This window comes from Lissotriton vulgaris, chromosome 5 (assembly GCF_964263255.1).
Source record: "Lissotriton vulgaris chromosome 5, aLisVul1.2, whole genome shotgun sequence".
NCBI lineage: Eukaryota > Metazoa > Chordata > Amphibia > Caudata > Salamandridae > Lissotriton > Lissotriton vulgaris.
Genome location: NC_141693.1, coordinates 1,178,182,424 through 1,178,199,239, shown reverse-complemented (window position 1 = coordinate 1,178,199,239; position 16,816 = coordinate 1,178,182,424). Strand labels below are relative to the sequence as shown.

Below are 16,816 nucleotides of genomic sequence, written 5' to 3'. Positions count from 1 at the left end.
CCTACCCAACCACCCAACCCACAGGGTTGGGGCTGGTGACTTAAAGACTCAGTGGCAAATAATGTATCCGCCCCGAGGATTAAAACAACTTGTACAGTAGGGGAGGTACCCTTGACCAATATTGTCGTGCACCAGCCCCCGCCTTCCCCAATTTTACCCACTCTTTCAGGCGAGGGGCCAGAAAATATTGAATTAGTGGACGGACCTCAAACACGGGGCCCTCAGGGTGGGAACAGCGGCTGTAATGAGCCTCAGCACTATGCACATTTGAAAATCATTAGTTGGAATGTGGCAGGCTTAAGTAGCAAGCAAGATGTTCCAGACTGGGTGGCGCTCGTCGAACCTCACTCAGTTTGTGCATTCCAAGAGACGTGGTGCGTAGAACCAAGGCACCGAGTAGGTTATGCCACTTTTTTTGTCCCGGCAGAAATCCCAGCTTCGGGAAGAGGTCGCCCATATGGAGGTCTCTTGGTTTGGGTAAACATCACGTTGGGATGGAGGGTACACCACCACCCCCAAAAATCTCCAGATCTGATGCATCTTACTGTAACTTGTAACAGGAGTGCAGAAAAACTGGAGATTATTAACATCTATACACGAGGGACCTCCGGGAGAGCTTTGTCACCAACGCTCTCGGACCTGGAGGCAGCCCTGGGTGAGTGTAGTAATGATTCCTTAATTTTGGTTATGGGGGATTTCAATTGTACATTCGAGCCCTTGTTGCCCGATGAATCCCTAGATTTATATGAAGAAGATTCTAGGAGAGGTGTCCCGTCACTCGATCTTCCTATCATAAATAGTTGGACCCCCAGAATCATTCAGTTAAATTCCCTCACTCTAGAGCACGGCTTACGGGCAGCCAATGGGAGGACTCCATCAGATTTAGTGGGGGCTCACACATACAACAGGATCGGCCACTCTTCCCGGATTGATTACATTCTTTTAAACTTTTCTTTGTGGGTACATATGAAGGATATGATGGTCCTACCCTCTTTGGATAGTGACCATAATGCACTTTCTTTGACCCTATCAATCTGGTGGAAAGAGAATATCACAGGAAGCGGAAATCATGACGCACTAGCGACAGGGCAACTGGGAGAGGTGGTTCCATCAAACTGCCTAAGACGTCTGAAATGGGACAAAGTGGCAACAGATGAGGAGAAAATGGCATGCATTAGAGCTGTTACCTCTACAGCCTGTGCCATTTTAAAAAGTCAGCCTATTTGCCCAAATCAGATCACAGCATTGTTCTGCGAGGTTTCATTGTCAATTGGGGACCTTTTCAAGGCCAAAGTAAAAAAGGGAAACCCAAATCGTGATAATCGGCAGGGTAAGCCAGGATGGTACTCAAAGGAGTGTCGTGCCATGAAGAGAGCTCTGATATTGGCAGTGAAAAGCGGAGATGCCGCCCTAATAGCCACCAAACGGAAGGGTTATAAAATGGAGCTCAAAACAGCAAAGAGAGACTGGGAAGACAAGTATTGGCAGGATCTCCGAACTGCCAGCGTGGGAAAAAACGCAAAAGGTTTTTGGGACTTAGTACACAAGAAAAACAGACCCCTCGACACAGTCATCACGTGTAACATAACCGAGGATCAATGGTTTACACATTTCTCGAAATTGTACACGGCAACTGATGTAGAAGTATTGGATTTCGCTCTACCGCAGTCCTCTGGAGTGGGGGAAAGTCCCGATGAAAGTCTGTTTACCAAGAAAGAAGCGGAAGGCGCAATAAAATCCCTCGTCCCGCGCAAGGCGGCTGGCCCCGATGGTCTTCCGGGTGACCTGCTCCGAGCTGACCTAGAGGATTGGAGTACGCTGATTTCATCCGTTTTGAATGCAGCTTTGGCGGGTGCACCTCTGCCTGCCTCCTGGATGGCCGCTGAAGTGGTCCCCCTGCACAAAAAAGGTTTAAGAGAAGATCCAGGGAATTACAGGCCAATTAGTCTGATTGACTGCTCACAGAAAGTTGCAGGCAAGGTTCTCCTAACTAGAATACAGCAATGGGCAGATGAGAACAGGATCCTCTCGGATCTCCAGGCAGGGTTCCGAGCTGGAACCGGAACAATTGAGCAATCATTAAGGCTCCTCATGATTTACTGGAAGGTCGTCACGATTGGGAAGGGCACATTATATCTTGCTTTCATCGACCTCCGGACGGCCTTCGATTTGGTCCCAAGAAATAACTTATGGAAGGTCCTTAGTGATCTTGGTCTGCCACCTTACCTGCTCCATTTGGTCATGAAATTTCATGAAAACAACTATGCCCAAATCCGCTGGGGTCCCAATGGCCAAAAGACACGAAGAATAGATGTGAACAGAGGAGTGCGGCAAGGGTGTGTCCTAGCCCCAACACTCTTTTCGCTCTACGTTAATGGGGTGGTGGACCACTTGTCGAGGATTCCAGCAGATGCCCCTCGTCTGGCAGGTCGTTCTATCCCCACCCTGCTTTTTGCGGATGATACTTTGCTCTTATCAAAATCGCCAATGGGCCTACAACAGCTTCTTCTAGGCTTTGACGATTTTTGTAAACAAAGAGGACTCAGTATAAATACAGATAAGACAAAGTACCTCATTTTGAACCCTCCGCAAAAACTTGGTCCTCCGCCAACACTGGGCTCCGTGGCATTGGACAGGACTAAAACCTTTGATTATCTGGGTATCAGGTTGGTGGATTCCATGAAATGGGACCAACATTTGCTCAAAATGCTGTTAAACTTAAAAAGAGTAACCGGGATCCTGCTAAAAGAGCAGAGAGCAGCCTCAATTAAACCCATAGCTGCAGTTTTGGACATCTACACGGCTAGAGGAGTAAGTGCCGCTTTGTACGGAGCGGAACTATGGGGAATGACGAACTTGAAAGACCTTACTCGAGCTGAGAACTTCTTCTTGAGAAGCCTGATGTCCCTTGGCCCTTCTGTCCCCATCCTGCCTCTGCAATTGGATATGGGCTGTCGGGCTATTGAAGATCTAGCGAAGTTACGCCCTTTGCTCCTGTGGGCCCGCATCTGGAGAGTCCCTGAACTCTCAAGTTATGCGGATGGTCTACGTGAGATATTAAGATCAACAGGGTGGGCGAAAATAAAGTGGCTAACGGATGTCAAAGCTTTACTCAGCAATTTGGGGTTGGAAGAAGCATGGCACCAACAGTCAGCTCCGCCAAAATCAACAATAAAACAGCTCTATTGGAACTGGGTGTCAAATAGAAGGAATTCTTCCACCTCGATTTGTAAGTCGACAAAAAACTTCATGGAGTCCAAAGATACTCCTTTTAGAGAACTGTATTTGGACATAATCTCAGCCCCTTGGGAAAGGTCCTTGTATTTTAAATTTAGAATTGGCCTCCTCCCCGTAATGGAATTTACTAGTCATTGGAAAATTCCATACCAGACTGCCCCGTGGTGTCCTTTCTGCCCACAGCGTCAAGAATCCGTCCCCCACCTTTTATTTGAGTGTCCTGCATATAGAGTCCCACGGTCAAAATGGCTAAAACCCATGTGTCGTACCCTGGGTACTAGGCATTGTAACGTGGCCCTAAGGATCCTACTCTCAGACACTCGCACTTTTTACGCTTGTGCCACCTCAAAGTACCTTGGGTGGGCATGGCGAATTCGGTCAAAAAGACTTAGGCAAATTGTTTAATCGCTTTTTTAATCAGGGTATATTTAATTCTGTGGTTTTTTACCTTTAAATGTATTGAAATGAATTTTATTGTATGCATGCTTTTTAAGATATTTTTATATGTCGAAATAAAGCCTTTTTGACCTGACCTGAGTGAGAGTGAATTTCACACATCAGAGAAAAGTGATTAATGTAATCGGCGGACGTGGTGTCTACCATGTGGAAGTGGGAGAGATGTGACTTCATGTTGACAGAAGTTGTGTTTAAGGGTTATTTTAACGATGTTCAAAGAAGTGGCACATAACCGCCTTCAGAATGGGTAGGAAATGTTCCAGGTGCCAGTAAATTACCTACAGTTTATGGGTGGTGGCAGAGGGCTTAGGGTGGTTCTAAGCTTTGTCAGCTCTCTGGATGTAGAAGGAGATGGCCTGTGCAAATTAGAGGGACAGACCCTGCTCATGGAGTTCTGTTCAAATTCTAGAATGAGGCACTTGTATAGGAGCTAATAGTACAATGAACAAGCCTGGCTGATGTCTGTAGGTGAAGGCGCAGTATGTATACGTGTGAATATTAAAGGAGGTGAAAAAACAGAGGATTTTCAGGAGGTTGAAAAGGTATTAAGTTGACACTGGAGTGGAGGACTTTCGGTTATCCAGCTTGCTAAGCATCATTTCATATATTTGCCTGAACACACCCTAGCTGGTCTGGGTGTGGTGGCTCAATGGACTAATGTTGCCACTTCAGGAATCTGTTTTGGCCTTAAGGTCGCAAGTGTAAATTTCAAAGGGTGCACTATGCCCATCACCCCTCTGAAGTTGATTAAATGGGCACACATTACTTGGGTAACAATAAACCTTTGTTATTCACTGCCAAGATACCTGTGCACTTTACAAGTAGCCAGCAAACATGACTCAGTGCAAACCTGGCTCAGTGACCTAAACCTTGATCACTTCAAACCCCAACTCTCACCGTTTGCCAGATCACTTGGATTCACATTGGACACAAGTCTCAACCTCAAGGAACCCATTGCCAAAAATGCGAAGACGGTCTGGTACCAGTTCTCTCGTCAAATAGTTTCTTCCAGAAACAAAGTCAGAACTGCTATCCAAGCCCTTGTATTCTTTCATCTGGATGGTGGTAATGCACTGCTCCATAGCCTCCCAGACTCCACACTGGCACAAGTGTCAGCTACTGCACGCCTCATCCATGACCTGAAGAATTATCATCACATCACCCCCACCATGATGGAACTCTATTGGCTCCCCTTGCCAACCCGCACCATTTTCAAAACCAGCTGCATCATATTCAGAGAATCACAACCAGCAATCTTGCTTATCTTGCAGGAAAGCTCACCATCCCTGGTGGTTTTGAGCACACTCAGTCATGATACAGCCAAACTGTAGACTGAAAAGTGTAAAACAAGAAAAAAACAAAAACAGTCCTTTTCCATCAATGCACCCAGGATCTGGAACTACATCTCTGGATCATCCCAACGCTGCTCCAATTTAGGAAAGAGTTTAAAACTCCCCTCTTTAAAGAACACTACATCACACTGCATTTTCTGTCTACAACTCTGCTTCCTCTCATATTACTGGCTGACTTAAAGTTTGCCTTTGACCATTTACAGTGATCCACTGCCTTTTGGCTAGGTCCGCTATATAGAACTACCACATACATACATATATACACACATTGTGTTATATTTTGCATTATGAGATGTTTTAGAGTACTCGGAGTGCTACTGAAGTAAGTGTGGAAGTACATCCTGAGGAGCACCAAGTCAGCTGCCATGCTGAAGTTGTTTTCAGTACTTCATCAAGGGCAGGGAGTGTGATTAAAAGTAGACTTGGATGACACCAAGGCAGCCACTAACCAGCTGTAAAGAGGCTGAGTGACGATATCAGACTGGGGTCGATCTATGTTCCTACAAGAAGTGTACTGCAGAGTTAGGTTGCATTTATTAAGAGTTGCAAGTTGATCAGAAGAGATTAGCTTTCATGTCTCTGCAGGAGTCCTGTATGTTGTTGTCTTGTCGTACGCTTTGAAGGACTTTGTTCAGTAACATACCTCTCTGTGTGCACCGGTCTGCCTACAGATTGTAATAGCTCATGACTACAGGATTAATAAGGTTCGTGACGGAGAGGAAGGTGTGGATTTTACAGATTTCAAGCATATGGCTGCTGGCAGATAGTAGTTGTCCTCGTGATGGTCTAAAATCTTGTTTTTGTGTTGAACACAATCCTAGGGGTCTATGCAGAGGTGGAATGGTGCCTACATTCAGTAGGGAGTTGAGAGAAGGATTGGCTTCAAAAGTGGATGAAGAGAAACAAATAATTTCTGTATTGTTGGGGTTGAGCACCATGCAGTGTGCAGCCATCTGTATTGGTAGCTCTCATCCACGATCTTGAATCTCAATGCAGCAATTTGAGCATCTGCATCACCTCAGCTTTCAACACCGTTATTCCTCTCAAACTTTGCCTGCCTCATTGCTAATCCTCCTCAGCCTCTGGTGTAATGAGTTTAGGATTTCTAAAAGTAATTGCACGGCCTTGAAATGTAATTGGAGGGTAGATTCTGATCTCATCCTGAAAACGAACTACTCCCTGCCCATTAAGCAATGCAAAATCCTTTTGAAGCAGGCCAATCTCTTTCAATGTTGACAAATGTTGTTGTGAAGTCTCTGCTATTTTAAAAGATTTGTGTGACCCCTTTGCCTTTAAAAGTCGTTTATTCCACCTTCCTAAAAGCTCTGATCAGAGCTAGCTTTCTGTTTTCAAATTAAGATTGTTAAATATTGTGCTTTCGCTCCTGATCTCTCTTTGGGATCTATCATATCCCTCCTCTCTTCCTACTCTCTGAGTCTTCCTAATGCTGCCGCTTTACTGGCCTTTACCAATATACCTATTGAGTCTGTTTTTGCCCTTGCAGAGGATTTTACAGCACCTCTGCTGGCTGAACTCTGTAATCTAGACACTCCTCTACTAAAAAGTTAAGGTAGTTCCTACAGTGCTTAGCAACTACTGGTCTCTTTGATGTACTTCCCTGTTAAAACCATTGGACAAATAATGTATTCCCAACTCTCCTCCTTCTTCGAAGTAAGCAATCTCCTGGAAGAGGCCCAGTCATGGTTCCATTCAAGTCATGGTCCAGAAACTGCGATATCTGTACCATTGTGAATAGGGAGAGTTTGCCACCTAGATCCTACATGATCTGTCCACAGCTTTGGATGTGGCCTCTCACAACGTTTTTTATTGACCAGCATTTTGATTGTGGAATATATAAACAAGGGTTTGCTTCGATGGCAGTTTTCTGACAAATCGCACACAAAGAGTTAATCTTCCTCCATTCCTGTCTGCCTCCTTCCTGTGACTTGTAGTGATCTGCAGGGTTCCTTCTTGAACCTCTTGCCTTTTTAATATCTAGATCACTCCTCTCATCTGACTTAATCGTTCTTATGGCTTTCAGATTTTGCCTTTCGCTGATGTTACCCCGATTATTGTATTGATCAATGTCATTTTTTCCACAACCCAAGCCAAGTTTGTCTTTGGATGTGTCCAATTGAGTATCAAGCTCAATAATCGCAAAATGGAGGTCAGTATTTTCTAATCCTCTCCCTCTATCTCATCCTCCTATTGGTGGCCCCAGGAGTTACAGACCGCCACCCGCATCCACCTCCCCAAACCAAGTCCTCACTGCAAGGAACCTAGGACTCATTTTTGACTCCTCGCTTACTCTCCTTGTCTAAGCAAATTGAATGCACTGCTTCTTCCTACTTCTTAAAGTTTTGTATGCCTAGAAAAATCCTTCTTTGTCTGCTAGAAAAATGATGATTAATGTGATCATTATGCCCTGCCTGCACTACTGCAGTGCCCTCTGTCTGGGCGTCCCTCTGTCTAATTTGCTGCCGGCAAGTGGTGCAGAATGCAGCTGTTTGCCTTATTCTTGCATTTTCCCCTCGGTTATCCCCGATCTTCGCTAGCTGCATTGTCTTCTGATTGGTAAGCGTTCCATGTTCAAATCCGTCTGTTTGAACCACCTGGCCGTTAAGGGCTGTAACTCCCTTACCTCAAAAAGATGTCCCCAACCTCTTCTTTTCTTTACTAAACCACTTTTCTTCTTGCTGTAAGCCGTATTAGGAAATCACAGGATGGAGAGCTTTCTGTTTCCTACCAATGAATCACTGGAACTCCTTGCCTCTGTCTATGCATTTTATTTTGCTGAAGCGCCTGGAAACTTGTCTGTTCAACTCCTAAGATACTCCCCACTTACTTTAGCCTTCCCATAGCAGAGAGGTAGATTGTAACACTAATAGTCACTGAGCCTTTAACAGGATGAAAGAAAGTAGGATCCGAAAGATGGAAACATGTTTCTATATGCATCTGTTTAGTCTGAAGGAGAAGGCGAGGTATGGTAGAGAATTTCATGTTCCTCTGAAATGAAATTAGTTTTTATATAGAGCGTGGAGGAGGTGAGGATATCCCCTGCAGGCATGGCTCTAGAACGGAGTATCTAGTCTAGGTTCAGCAAGGCAAGATCCATGCCAAAGTTTCAGCGTAGTGTCAGACTATGTAATCGAGTAACATTTAGACTAACTGGTATTAGTATTTATCTTATGTGGATATCATGAAAACCTGCCATTGATCTGGATCTTTCTGCTCTACATTCGACATTTCTGCTCTAGAGCAGGAGATTATGTGATAATGTAGTGTGAATATATATCACTATAGGACACAGGGAGTGCTGATGCTTAGAAATTGGGGCAATGTGGTCTTCACACCTTTTCTTGTTGGCATCCAGTATGAAATTACCAGTCCTCCTCTTTCATTCATTGCATCTAGACCAGGAGTCTCCAACCTTTTCTGTATAATGAGTTACTTGTATTGAATGGAAATCATCCTGACATATAAATATTATTAGCTTTCTAATAGTGACTACTTAAGACTTGATTACAATAGTGGCCACAATATGCAGGACTACTAGCAGTGATCAGTTCAGCAGACATGGTTGCCAGCAGTGATTGAAAGAAGAGTTTGTGATTGTGGATGGCTCTTCATGGGTAATACAAAACAGCCATAGCTGCAAAGCTCCTGGTACGAAGCTAATAGTATTAGCAATTATTCTGTCCAATACTACATACTTTATCACTTCAATAACAGCTTTAAATATATTTGGGGAATTTAGTCATTTTTCTCCAAACATCAACTTATGAGTTCTGAAAATGGACACATTTTCATCTCAAATTCACACATTCCATTTTGGTATGTGTTACAGCTGTCAGCCTTAGGGTGCTCTTCCCCCAAACCTTTTGCCTCCCTCCTCCATTTTTGCTGATGATCTCTTTTGTTTGCTGGCCTCAAGACTATGTGCACTTTACCGTTGCTAGCCAGTGCTGAATTAAAACATAGCAACATTGGCTTATCCCCAATTGGCATATTTCATTTACTTATAAGCATCTGGTAAAGTGGTACTATGTGTACCCAGGGCCTGTAATACAATGCTTCTGGTAGGCCTGCAGCACTGACCTTGCCACACTTAGTTAGCCCTATCAAACATGTCTCAGGCATTTCATTGCAGCCTGTGTGTGTAGTTTTAAACTGCCATTTTGGCCTGACAAACCTTTTGCCCAGGCCCAAGCCTTCCTAGCAGTGATCAGTTCAGCAGACATGGTTGCCAGCAGTGATTGAAAGAAGAGTTTGTGATTGTGGATGGCTCTTCATGGGTAATACAAAACAGCCATAGCTGCAAAGCTCCTGGTACGAAGCTAATAGTATTAGCAATTATTCTGTCCAATACTACATACTTTATCACTTCAATAACAGCTTTAAATATATTTGGGGAATTTAGTCATTTTTCTCCAAACATCAACTTATGAGTTCTGAAAATGGACACATTTTCATCTCAAATTCACACATTCCATTTTGGTATGTGTTACAGCTGTCAGCCTTAGGGTGCTCTTCCCCCAAACCTTTTGCCTCCCTCCTCCATTTTTGCTGATGATCTCTTTTGTTTGCTGGCCTCAAGACTATGTGCACTTTACCGTTGCTAGCCAGTGCTGAATTAAAACATAGCAACATTGGCTTATCCCCAATTGGCATATTTCATTTACTTATAAGCATCTGGTAAAGTGGTACTATGTGTACCCAGGGCCTGTAATACAATGCTTCTGGTAGGCCTGCAGCACTGACCTTGCCACACTTAGTTAGCCCTATCAAACATGTCTCAGGCATTTCATTGCAGCCTGTGTGTGTAGTTTTAAACTGCCATTTTGGCCTGACAAACCTTTTGCCCAGGCCCAAGCCTTCCTAGCAGTGATCAGTTCAGCAGACATGGTTGCCAGCAGTGATTGAAAGAAGGGTTTGTGATTGTGGATGGCTCTTCATGGGTAATACAAAACAGCCATAGCTGCAAAGCTCCTGGTACGAAGCTAATAGTATTAGCAATTATTCTGTCCAATACTACATACTTTATCACTTCTATAACAGCTTTAAATATATTTGGGGAATTTAGTCATTTTTCTCTAAACATCAACTTATGAGTTTTGAAAATGCACACATTTTCATCTCAAATTCACACATTCCATTTTGGTATGTGTTACAGCTGTCAGCCTTAGGGTGCTCTTCACCCAAACCTTTTGCCTCCCTCCTCCATTTTTGCTGATCTCTTTTGTTTGCTGGCCTCAAGACTATGTGCACTTTACCGCTGCTAGCCAGTGCTGAATTAAAACATAGCAACATTGGCTTATCCTCAATTGGCATATTTCATTTACTTATAAGCCCCTGGTAATGTGGTACTATGTGAACCCAGGGCCTGTAATACAATGCTTCTAGTAGGCCTGCAGCACTGACCTTGCCACACTTAGTTAGCCCTATCAAACATGTCTCGGGCATTTCATTGCAGCCTGTGTGTGTAGTTTTAAACTGCCATTTTGGCCTGACAAACATTTTGCCCAGGCCCAAGCCTTCCTTTTTAATACATAAAAGTCACCCCTAAGGTAGACCCTGGACAGCCCAGATGGTAGTGTGTAGAATATTTTGTCAGTAAGGAATGTACTTTTAAGGTTTGCATGTCCTGATTTTGAAAAACGATTACATTCGTTTTCACTATTTATTTATTTTATTTTTTTATTTTGTCAGTTTTGTATAGCGCGAACAAGACCCTTCCGGGTATCAGAGCGCTTTACAGATCAAGTATAGGTAATGCCATATAAACACATATAAATTTAGATACAGTGATACATACAGATACATATATGACAGTAAGACCTAGGAACAGTTAAAGATTAGTACATAGCTGCAGTAATGTCTCGGCAAGTTCAAGTGAATTTGGCCATTTGAATTGATTTCACTTCTTTTTTTAAATGGGCCGTAGAAGAGTTAAATCTCGTTTCCAGGGGTAGAGGTTTCCAAATCCTGGGTGCCATTCCTGAGAAAGTACGATTGTATGTTTTTTTCTTGGAGAAGCGTTTAGGTTTCAGAAGAAGATTGTTAGAGCTCCTGGTAGTCCTGTTGCCGCCTGAAAGAACTAGTTTCTCCGCTAGGTATCTCGGGGGTTTGTGATGAAGTGCCTTATGTGTCATAAAGGCTATTTTTAACTGGATTCCTGCCTCAAAAGGGAGCCAGTTGAGGGCCTGAAGGTCAAGGGAGATATGGCAGTTGCGTTTGGTGCCTGTGACGAGTCTAGCTGCTGTATTGATAGAGGCTCTGAGAGGAGCGGTTGTTGATTTGGGTGGACCAGAGTGCGACACTCCCATAGTCAACTCTGGGAATTACTAGAGATTGAACTGCCTGTTTGAAGTCATTTGTGGGAATGAAGGGTTTCAGTTTTCTTAGTGTGTTAATCTGAAAATTTGCACCCTTTGTTGCAGCGCTGATGTGTTTCAGCATGTTTAGTTTTTCGTCTAGGGTTATTCCCAGAGATTTAGCAGAATCGATGATGAGAGGTTGACTGTCTAGTGCCGTTAGGTGTTCCATCCACTCGCGGATGATCGTTGATTGGTTGCGATCAAGAGGAATTGTTTACCAATGTTACCAATGGTAACATTGGAGTTACCATATTACATTTAATAAGAAATAACTTCAAAATGGGAACAGGTAATCAGTTCATGTTGGGTATCTTTGAAATTGTATTAAAAATACTATTTTATGGTAAAGTTTGGTTTTATTGCAGTTTTGAAAATGCCACTTTTAGAAAGTTGCCATTTTCCTGCTTTTTAATTTCTCCCAAAATGTTTCTGTCTCTCGTCCGTCTGCTTTTCTCACTTTTCTCTGCTCTCTTGTTTCTTATTGCTTATACACTCCTCAAATGCACGTGTTTTCTAGCTGTCTCCATTATATGCCTTTTTTTTTAACCCTCCTGCTTGTTGTTGCGCTCTCTTGTCTGTGTGTTTCTTTCTCCCTGGCTGCTCCCTATCATCCGTGTGCTTCTATCCTCCCACCCCTTGCTCCGTGTTGCCCTGTCCTTGTATTTGCTTCCGTTGGTGTATTCTCCCTCTTGTGCTACTCACCCTCTAAGTTCTGCTTTTCCCAATCCTTTCCCCAGTCCGCCGAGTAGGATTGGTAAATAAAAAGTAAAAGGAAATGGAGCCTGCATCGCCTACACCTGTTTTGATGCATCGGAATAAGGCAACCACCATTGCACTTTTTTTAATTTACATTTTTTATTTTGACAGTCCTGCACATCATTCCAATGCTGTATAGCAACACCAAAAGCAATTGATTCCTAAAGGAGAGACCTATTGACTTTGCCAATGCCTATTTCTTTCATGACTCCCTCTGCCCATTCCCCATAAGAATAAGGATTTATTTTTCATTTGAGTATCTTTATTTACTTTAAAGTAACTGTGATTTATTGTAATAACTATTTGCAATGGTCAACTTCTCTGTTAAAATTCACAGTTCAACATGTTTGTTCTATTCTAAAGATGTTCCTGTTTGCACTTTCAACCTCACAAGTCCCACAAGAAAGTTTTGAAGAAGATGCTAAAGTACCTGAGCAAGGACTCTGCTGCAAAACCCCTACATGACGGTGAGTTATTTCTTTAGGCCGCACTGGAGAGAGTGACCAAATAGATGCACTATTGCCTCACTGTGTTCCACTTGTGGTCTAGCGATGTAAGGGCTGCTGTTGATTGAATATAAAGTCTGCGAGCTCCTCAGCGATTCTCAATCTTCATATTTTCTCAGTATAGAACTTTCTTGCTTCTTTTGCCATCTAGTGACTACATGTGGTAGTCTTTTGATGCCTTTTTAGGTCGAGCCTAGCAGCACATGCGCTGCTTTGCGAGGCATGGGATAATCTCTCTATTGGCATTGATCACACCCCTCGCTCCCAATTGGTTACTTAGTGCGCCTGTCTAAATTCCCTTCTTTTCTATGGCCAGTTTTCACACTTGTCCCTCCTTTCAGTGGGTGGTTCTGTCCCTAGCGACTGGCTCTTTTACTTAGAGCCATTCCATTCTGGCCATATAAATAGGTTTGCTGCACTACTTATTCTTTGGCTTCGGCTTGCGTTTCCTGGTCTCACCCTCCTCTAAAACCTCAAAGTTGTGGCTGCTTTTCCTGGTCCATCGCGCCCAACTCCCACGCATCCCTATCCAGCTGAAGCAGAGTTGTCTGGCCCCTCACATAGAGTGAGGTCTCATGAGGAGTCACACTTACTGAACAAAATGTATGTTTCAAAATAAATCCCCGGACAAGTGAGAGCCCCATCCCCCAGCCACCTCTCTCCTCGTCAGTCTATGCTTACAACAGCTGCCATGTCTGATGTTAATCTCCCCCGGCTGAACAGTCAGCCACCCAGTCTTGCCATTGCCCAGTGATTTGCAGTACCCTACTTCTCTCTGTCGGATGATTTATGTGGAGTTCTGCCTCAGCTGCTATCCTCCTCTATATATGACGTCACCCTGCCGCACTTGTAGTTTCTTTTGTTGCCAAAGTACTTGCTAAAAATAAAAAAAGAAGTTTTCGCACATTGTCTTAACTTACACGCAAACAACCGACAGCAAGAAATAAACATCTCCTTTTCACAATTCTTTATCATTTGTTCAAAGCATTGTATTAGTGGATTTGTATCTTGCAGGTTTTTGGGTCTCGTCTGGCATTAGCAGCGCGCATGCGCTGCTCTCGCCATGACTAGGACCTTTTGGAATCGATACGGATTCCAAAGCGTGCACGCAGGGAGACAGAAGATGTGCACGCGGGGATTGGATGCTTTACTGGCGGTGTGATACACTGGGGACTTTTTTTTGTCCGCCGCCAGTAAAGGATGTCCCCGCGTGCACATCTTCTGTCCGTCCCATGACGGCTGCGCTTTTTATCTCACTGTTGAAGTTTTTTTTAGGTTTCGACCTGGCGAGGGGCAAAGCCCCTCCCAGATCGAAAACTATTGTCTACAGTAGGGATGTTTGGACCGCCTCTGTCTATCATTGGCTAGCTCCATAAATGGAGGCTAGCCATTGGGAGACAGAGGCTGTCAATCGCGCTTTCTCTTGAAAACGCGATTCGGGGGCGTTTCTGGTGCTTTTTTTAAGCCCCGCCCCTTTGTCCTGGGCCGTGCTGCGATTGGCTGCCGGCCCGGGACACCCCCGTGACGTCATTCCCGGGCCGCGCTGTGATTGGCTGCCGGCCCGGGACACCCCCGTGACGTCAGCCAATCACAGCGCGGCCCGGGACCTCTTCGCTTCTCCCGCCTCTCTGGCTTCCCTGTCCCTCTCTCTCATCTCTCCTGTCCTACCTTGCCTGCCCCGTCTCGTGCTCTTGCTCCCATCCTTCCCCACCCGGCTGTCCTCCGCAGGGTATGAGTAAGAAGTGGGATGTTTCTTCGGATAAAAATGTACATTAATTTAACACGAACAGTGTCTGGTCACATCATTTAAAAAAATAGAATATCCTATTTTTCTATCCGTAGTTAAGTTTCCAAAGCACAGCACTCCCAGCCTCACTCATGCAACATTCCGCAGCGCCGCCATGCACAGACATGCTACACAACACTCACTGGCTGAGCGGCAAGTATAACACACTGCCCGCCGCCAGATCCCATAAATGAGGCCCTCGGGTTATGCACAGCCCTTTTGGGTGAGTGCAGCGAGGTTGAAACAGCCCGCCCCCCCCCCCCCCCCCCCACTCTGAGAAGTGCTGTAGCCCCCCTCTAGAGAGGCAGCTGTGGTAAGAGAGAGGCAGGGAGTGTCTGTGGCACCGTTCTCAATGATTGGCGAGCAGATCCTTAAACAAAGTGATGGGGGACTAATTACGGTACGCAGTGCACTACAACATCACAGGAAGTGACGTCACAAATTTACAAACTCCGAGAAGAATGCATGCTTTGTTTGTGACACATTCATAGGATAGTGCATGAAGTCTGTGACCACGTGGTTTTATTAGCGCCTTGAAGTGGTTTTACTACTACACGAGCATCGTCCAAATCGACAAATATACACAACCAATCATAGAAAAGTTAAATAAAAGTTTTAGATTTTGTTTTACGTATCATAAGTTACAGGCTTCTTTTCCATAAATAAAAAGCTAATTGGAAAGAGAGATACCTCAGACTGACAACAAACGGGTCAACCTTTTGAGATTTAAAAACGACAGTTTTCACAAAGCCAATATTAGGTGCTGTCTGGGTGTATATTTTAGGAGTAATAACTTAGTTTTTGTTGTTTAACCAGAGTTAAAGCATAACAGCCGCTCCCTCGCCTCAACCCATTTGAAATCTACCGACCTCATGAGGATAAAGGGCGGTGACAGGCAGGCAGCGCCCTCTGCATGTGAGAGCTAAGAGAAGCCCCCTCCCCCCCCCCCCCCCCCCACACACACACACACACACGGCGCCCCCTGTCTCCAACCCCTCCTCCGCCCCCTTTCTGTGACATTCTCAGAGATAAAGGGGATTCAGCCAGGGGGTGTGAAAAGCCCCCCAGGCTGCAAGAGTTTGTTTATTTATTAATGTATGTATTTACAGATGCCGTTTTCTATAGCATGAACCAGGCCCGAGGGCATCGGAGCGCTTTACAAAAGAAAAAAAATAGATACGGTACATTGATAAAAACGATGTATGTCAGACAGCAGGTACGGATGAGCGCATCCAGGTGGAGGCAGAAAAGGCTGCTAGCAGGAAAGGCCAGCAGGGGAGACTAGCAGAGACGGAAGGAAAACAAAACGGTTGAAAGGAGGAGCGGGGGCAGAGGGTGAAAACAGGAAAAGCAGAGAAAGTATAGAGAGAAGTGGAAACGCGCGGGGGCAGTGGTAAGGTGAGGGGGGAGGCGGGGTAAAAAGGCGTGTCCATCGGTGGACGGGTCTTAAAATACCATTACACTGTTGCAGGATGACGTCAGGCCTGCTGTTCTGTTCCTTAACCAACACATACATATATGTAAGAGTCTGAGTGATACTAAAAACGTTCAGCTAAAGTGAGGGTTATCAGGCACTGCATTTACCACAATGCACCCGGGCGAGTGGGGTCAGTGTGCTCCCTCCCTCCTTTTGTGATTGGCTCCTTTAAATAAAGACTCTGAAATCACCGAACGATTGGATGACACTTTTTTCCAACCCCCTCTCTCTCTCTCTTGGTATTTTCCACTATCTTTCTTAATCTCTCCCTTCCAGATATTCACCACTGAGTCCTGAAAATGCGAATGAACGAAGCTTGTGGTGTCAAGTTTACTGCACACTTCCTGTGCTTCTACTGGCTGACCCTGGGTAACCCCATCTCCATTAGCATTTGCATATGTTTGCAGTGATTGGACGACGCCGTGACCTTGAAGGACATTGGCAGTCAAACCAGGAAGAGAGTCATCATGTGCAATCCACTAATGCACTGGTTACAGGTCCCTGGAGGAAGGTTAAACATTCCTCTTCGACTTATCTTGATAGTTTATTTGGAGCCGATCCATCGCTTTTAAAGATGTCTCTACAGTTTTGCTGCACTTCTGTTCTTTGTCCCTTGGGACCAATCCCTTTCACTCTTGGCCTAGTCTGTCTCACGATGACACAGTCAATTACACCGCTGACCTACACAGATCTTACTAAATAAAACTGAGCAGAAACTACTCAAATCAAATCAAAGTTTTATTTGCATAATTGGTTAAAATTATTACAAAATTCGCATAATAAAATAGCGATACAAAATGGATTAAAACTACTAGAGTTATAAACTCTCTGCTTCTATTAAAATTGGGGTCAAAACGTGAACGATCATC

The 16,816-nt window shown here is 44.4% G+C and overlaps 1 protein-coding gene across 5 annotated transcripts in view; it reads left to right on the top strand.

Annotated features, from left to right (window-relative positions):
* Positions 1-16,816, top strand: part of ATE1 (arginyltransferase 1) — a 513,860-nt gene that overhangs the window by 57,383 nt on the left and 439,661 nt on the right. For all 5 annotated transcript variants that reach the window (XM_086922952.1, XM_086922953.1, XM_086922950.1 and 2 more), the window contains exon 4: positions 12,542-12,645. In XM_086922952.1, the coding sequence (XP_086779078.1) occupies positions 12,542-12,645 (104 nt within the window). The remainder of the gene's footprint in view (positions 1-12,541; positions 12,646-16,816) is intronic.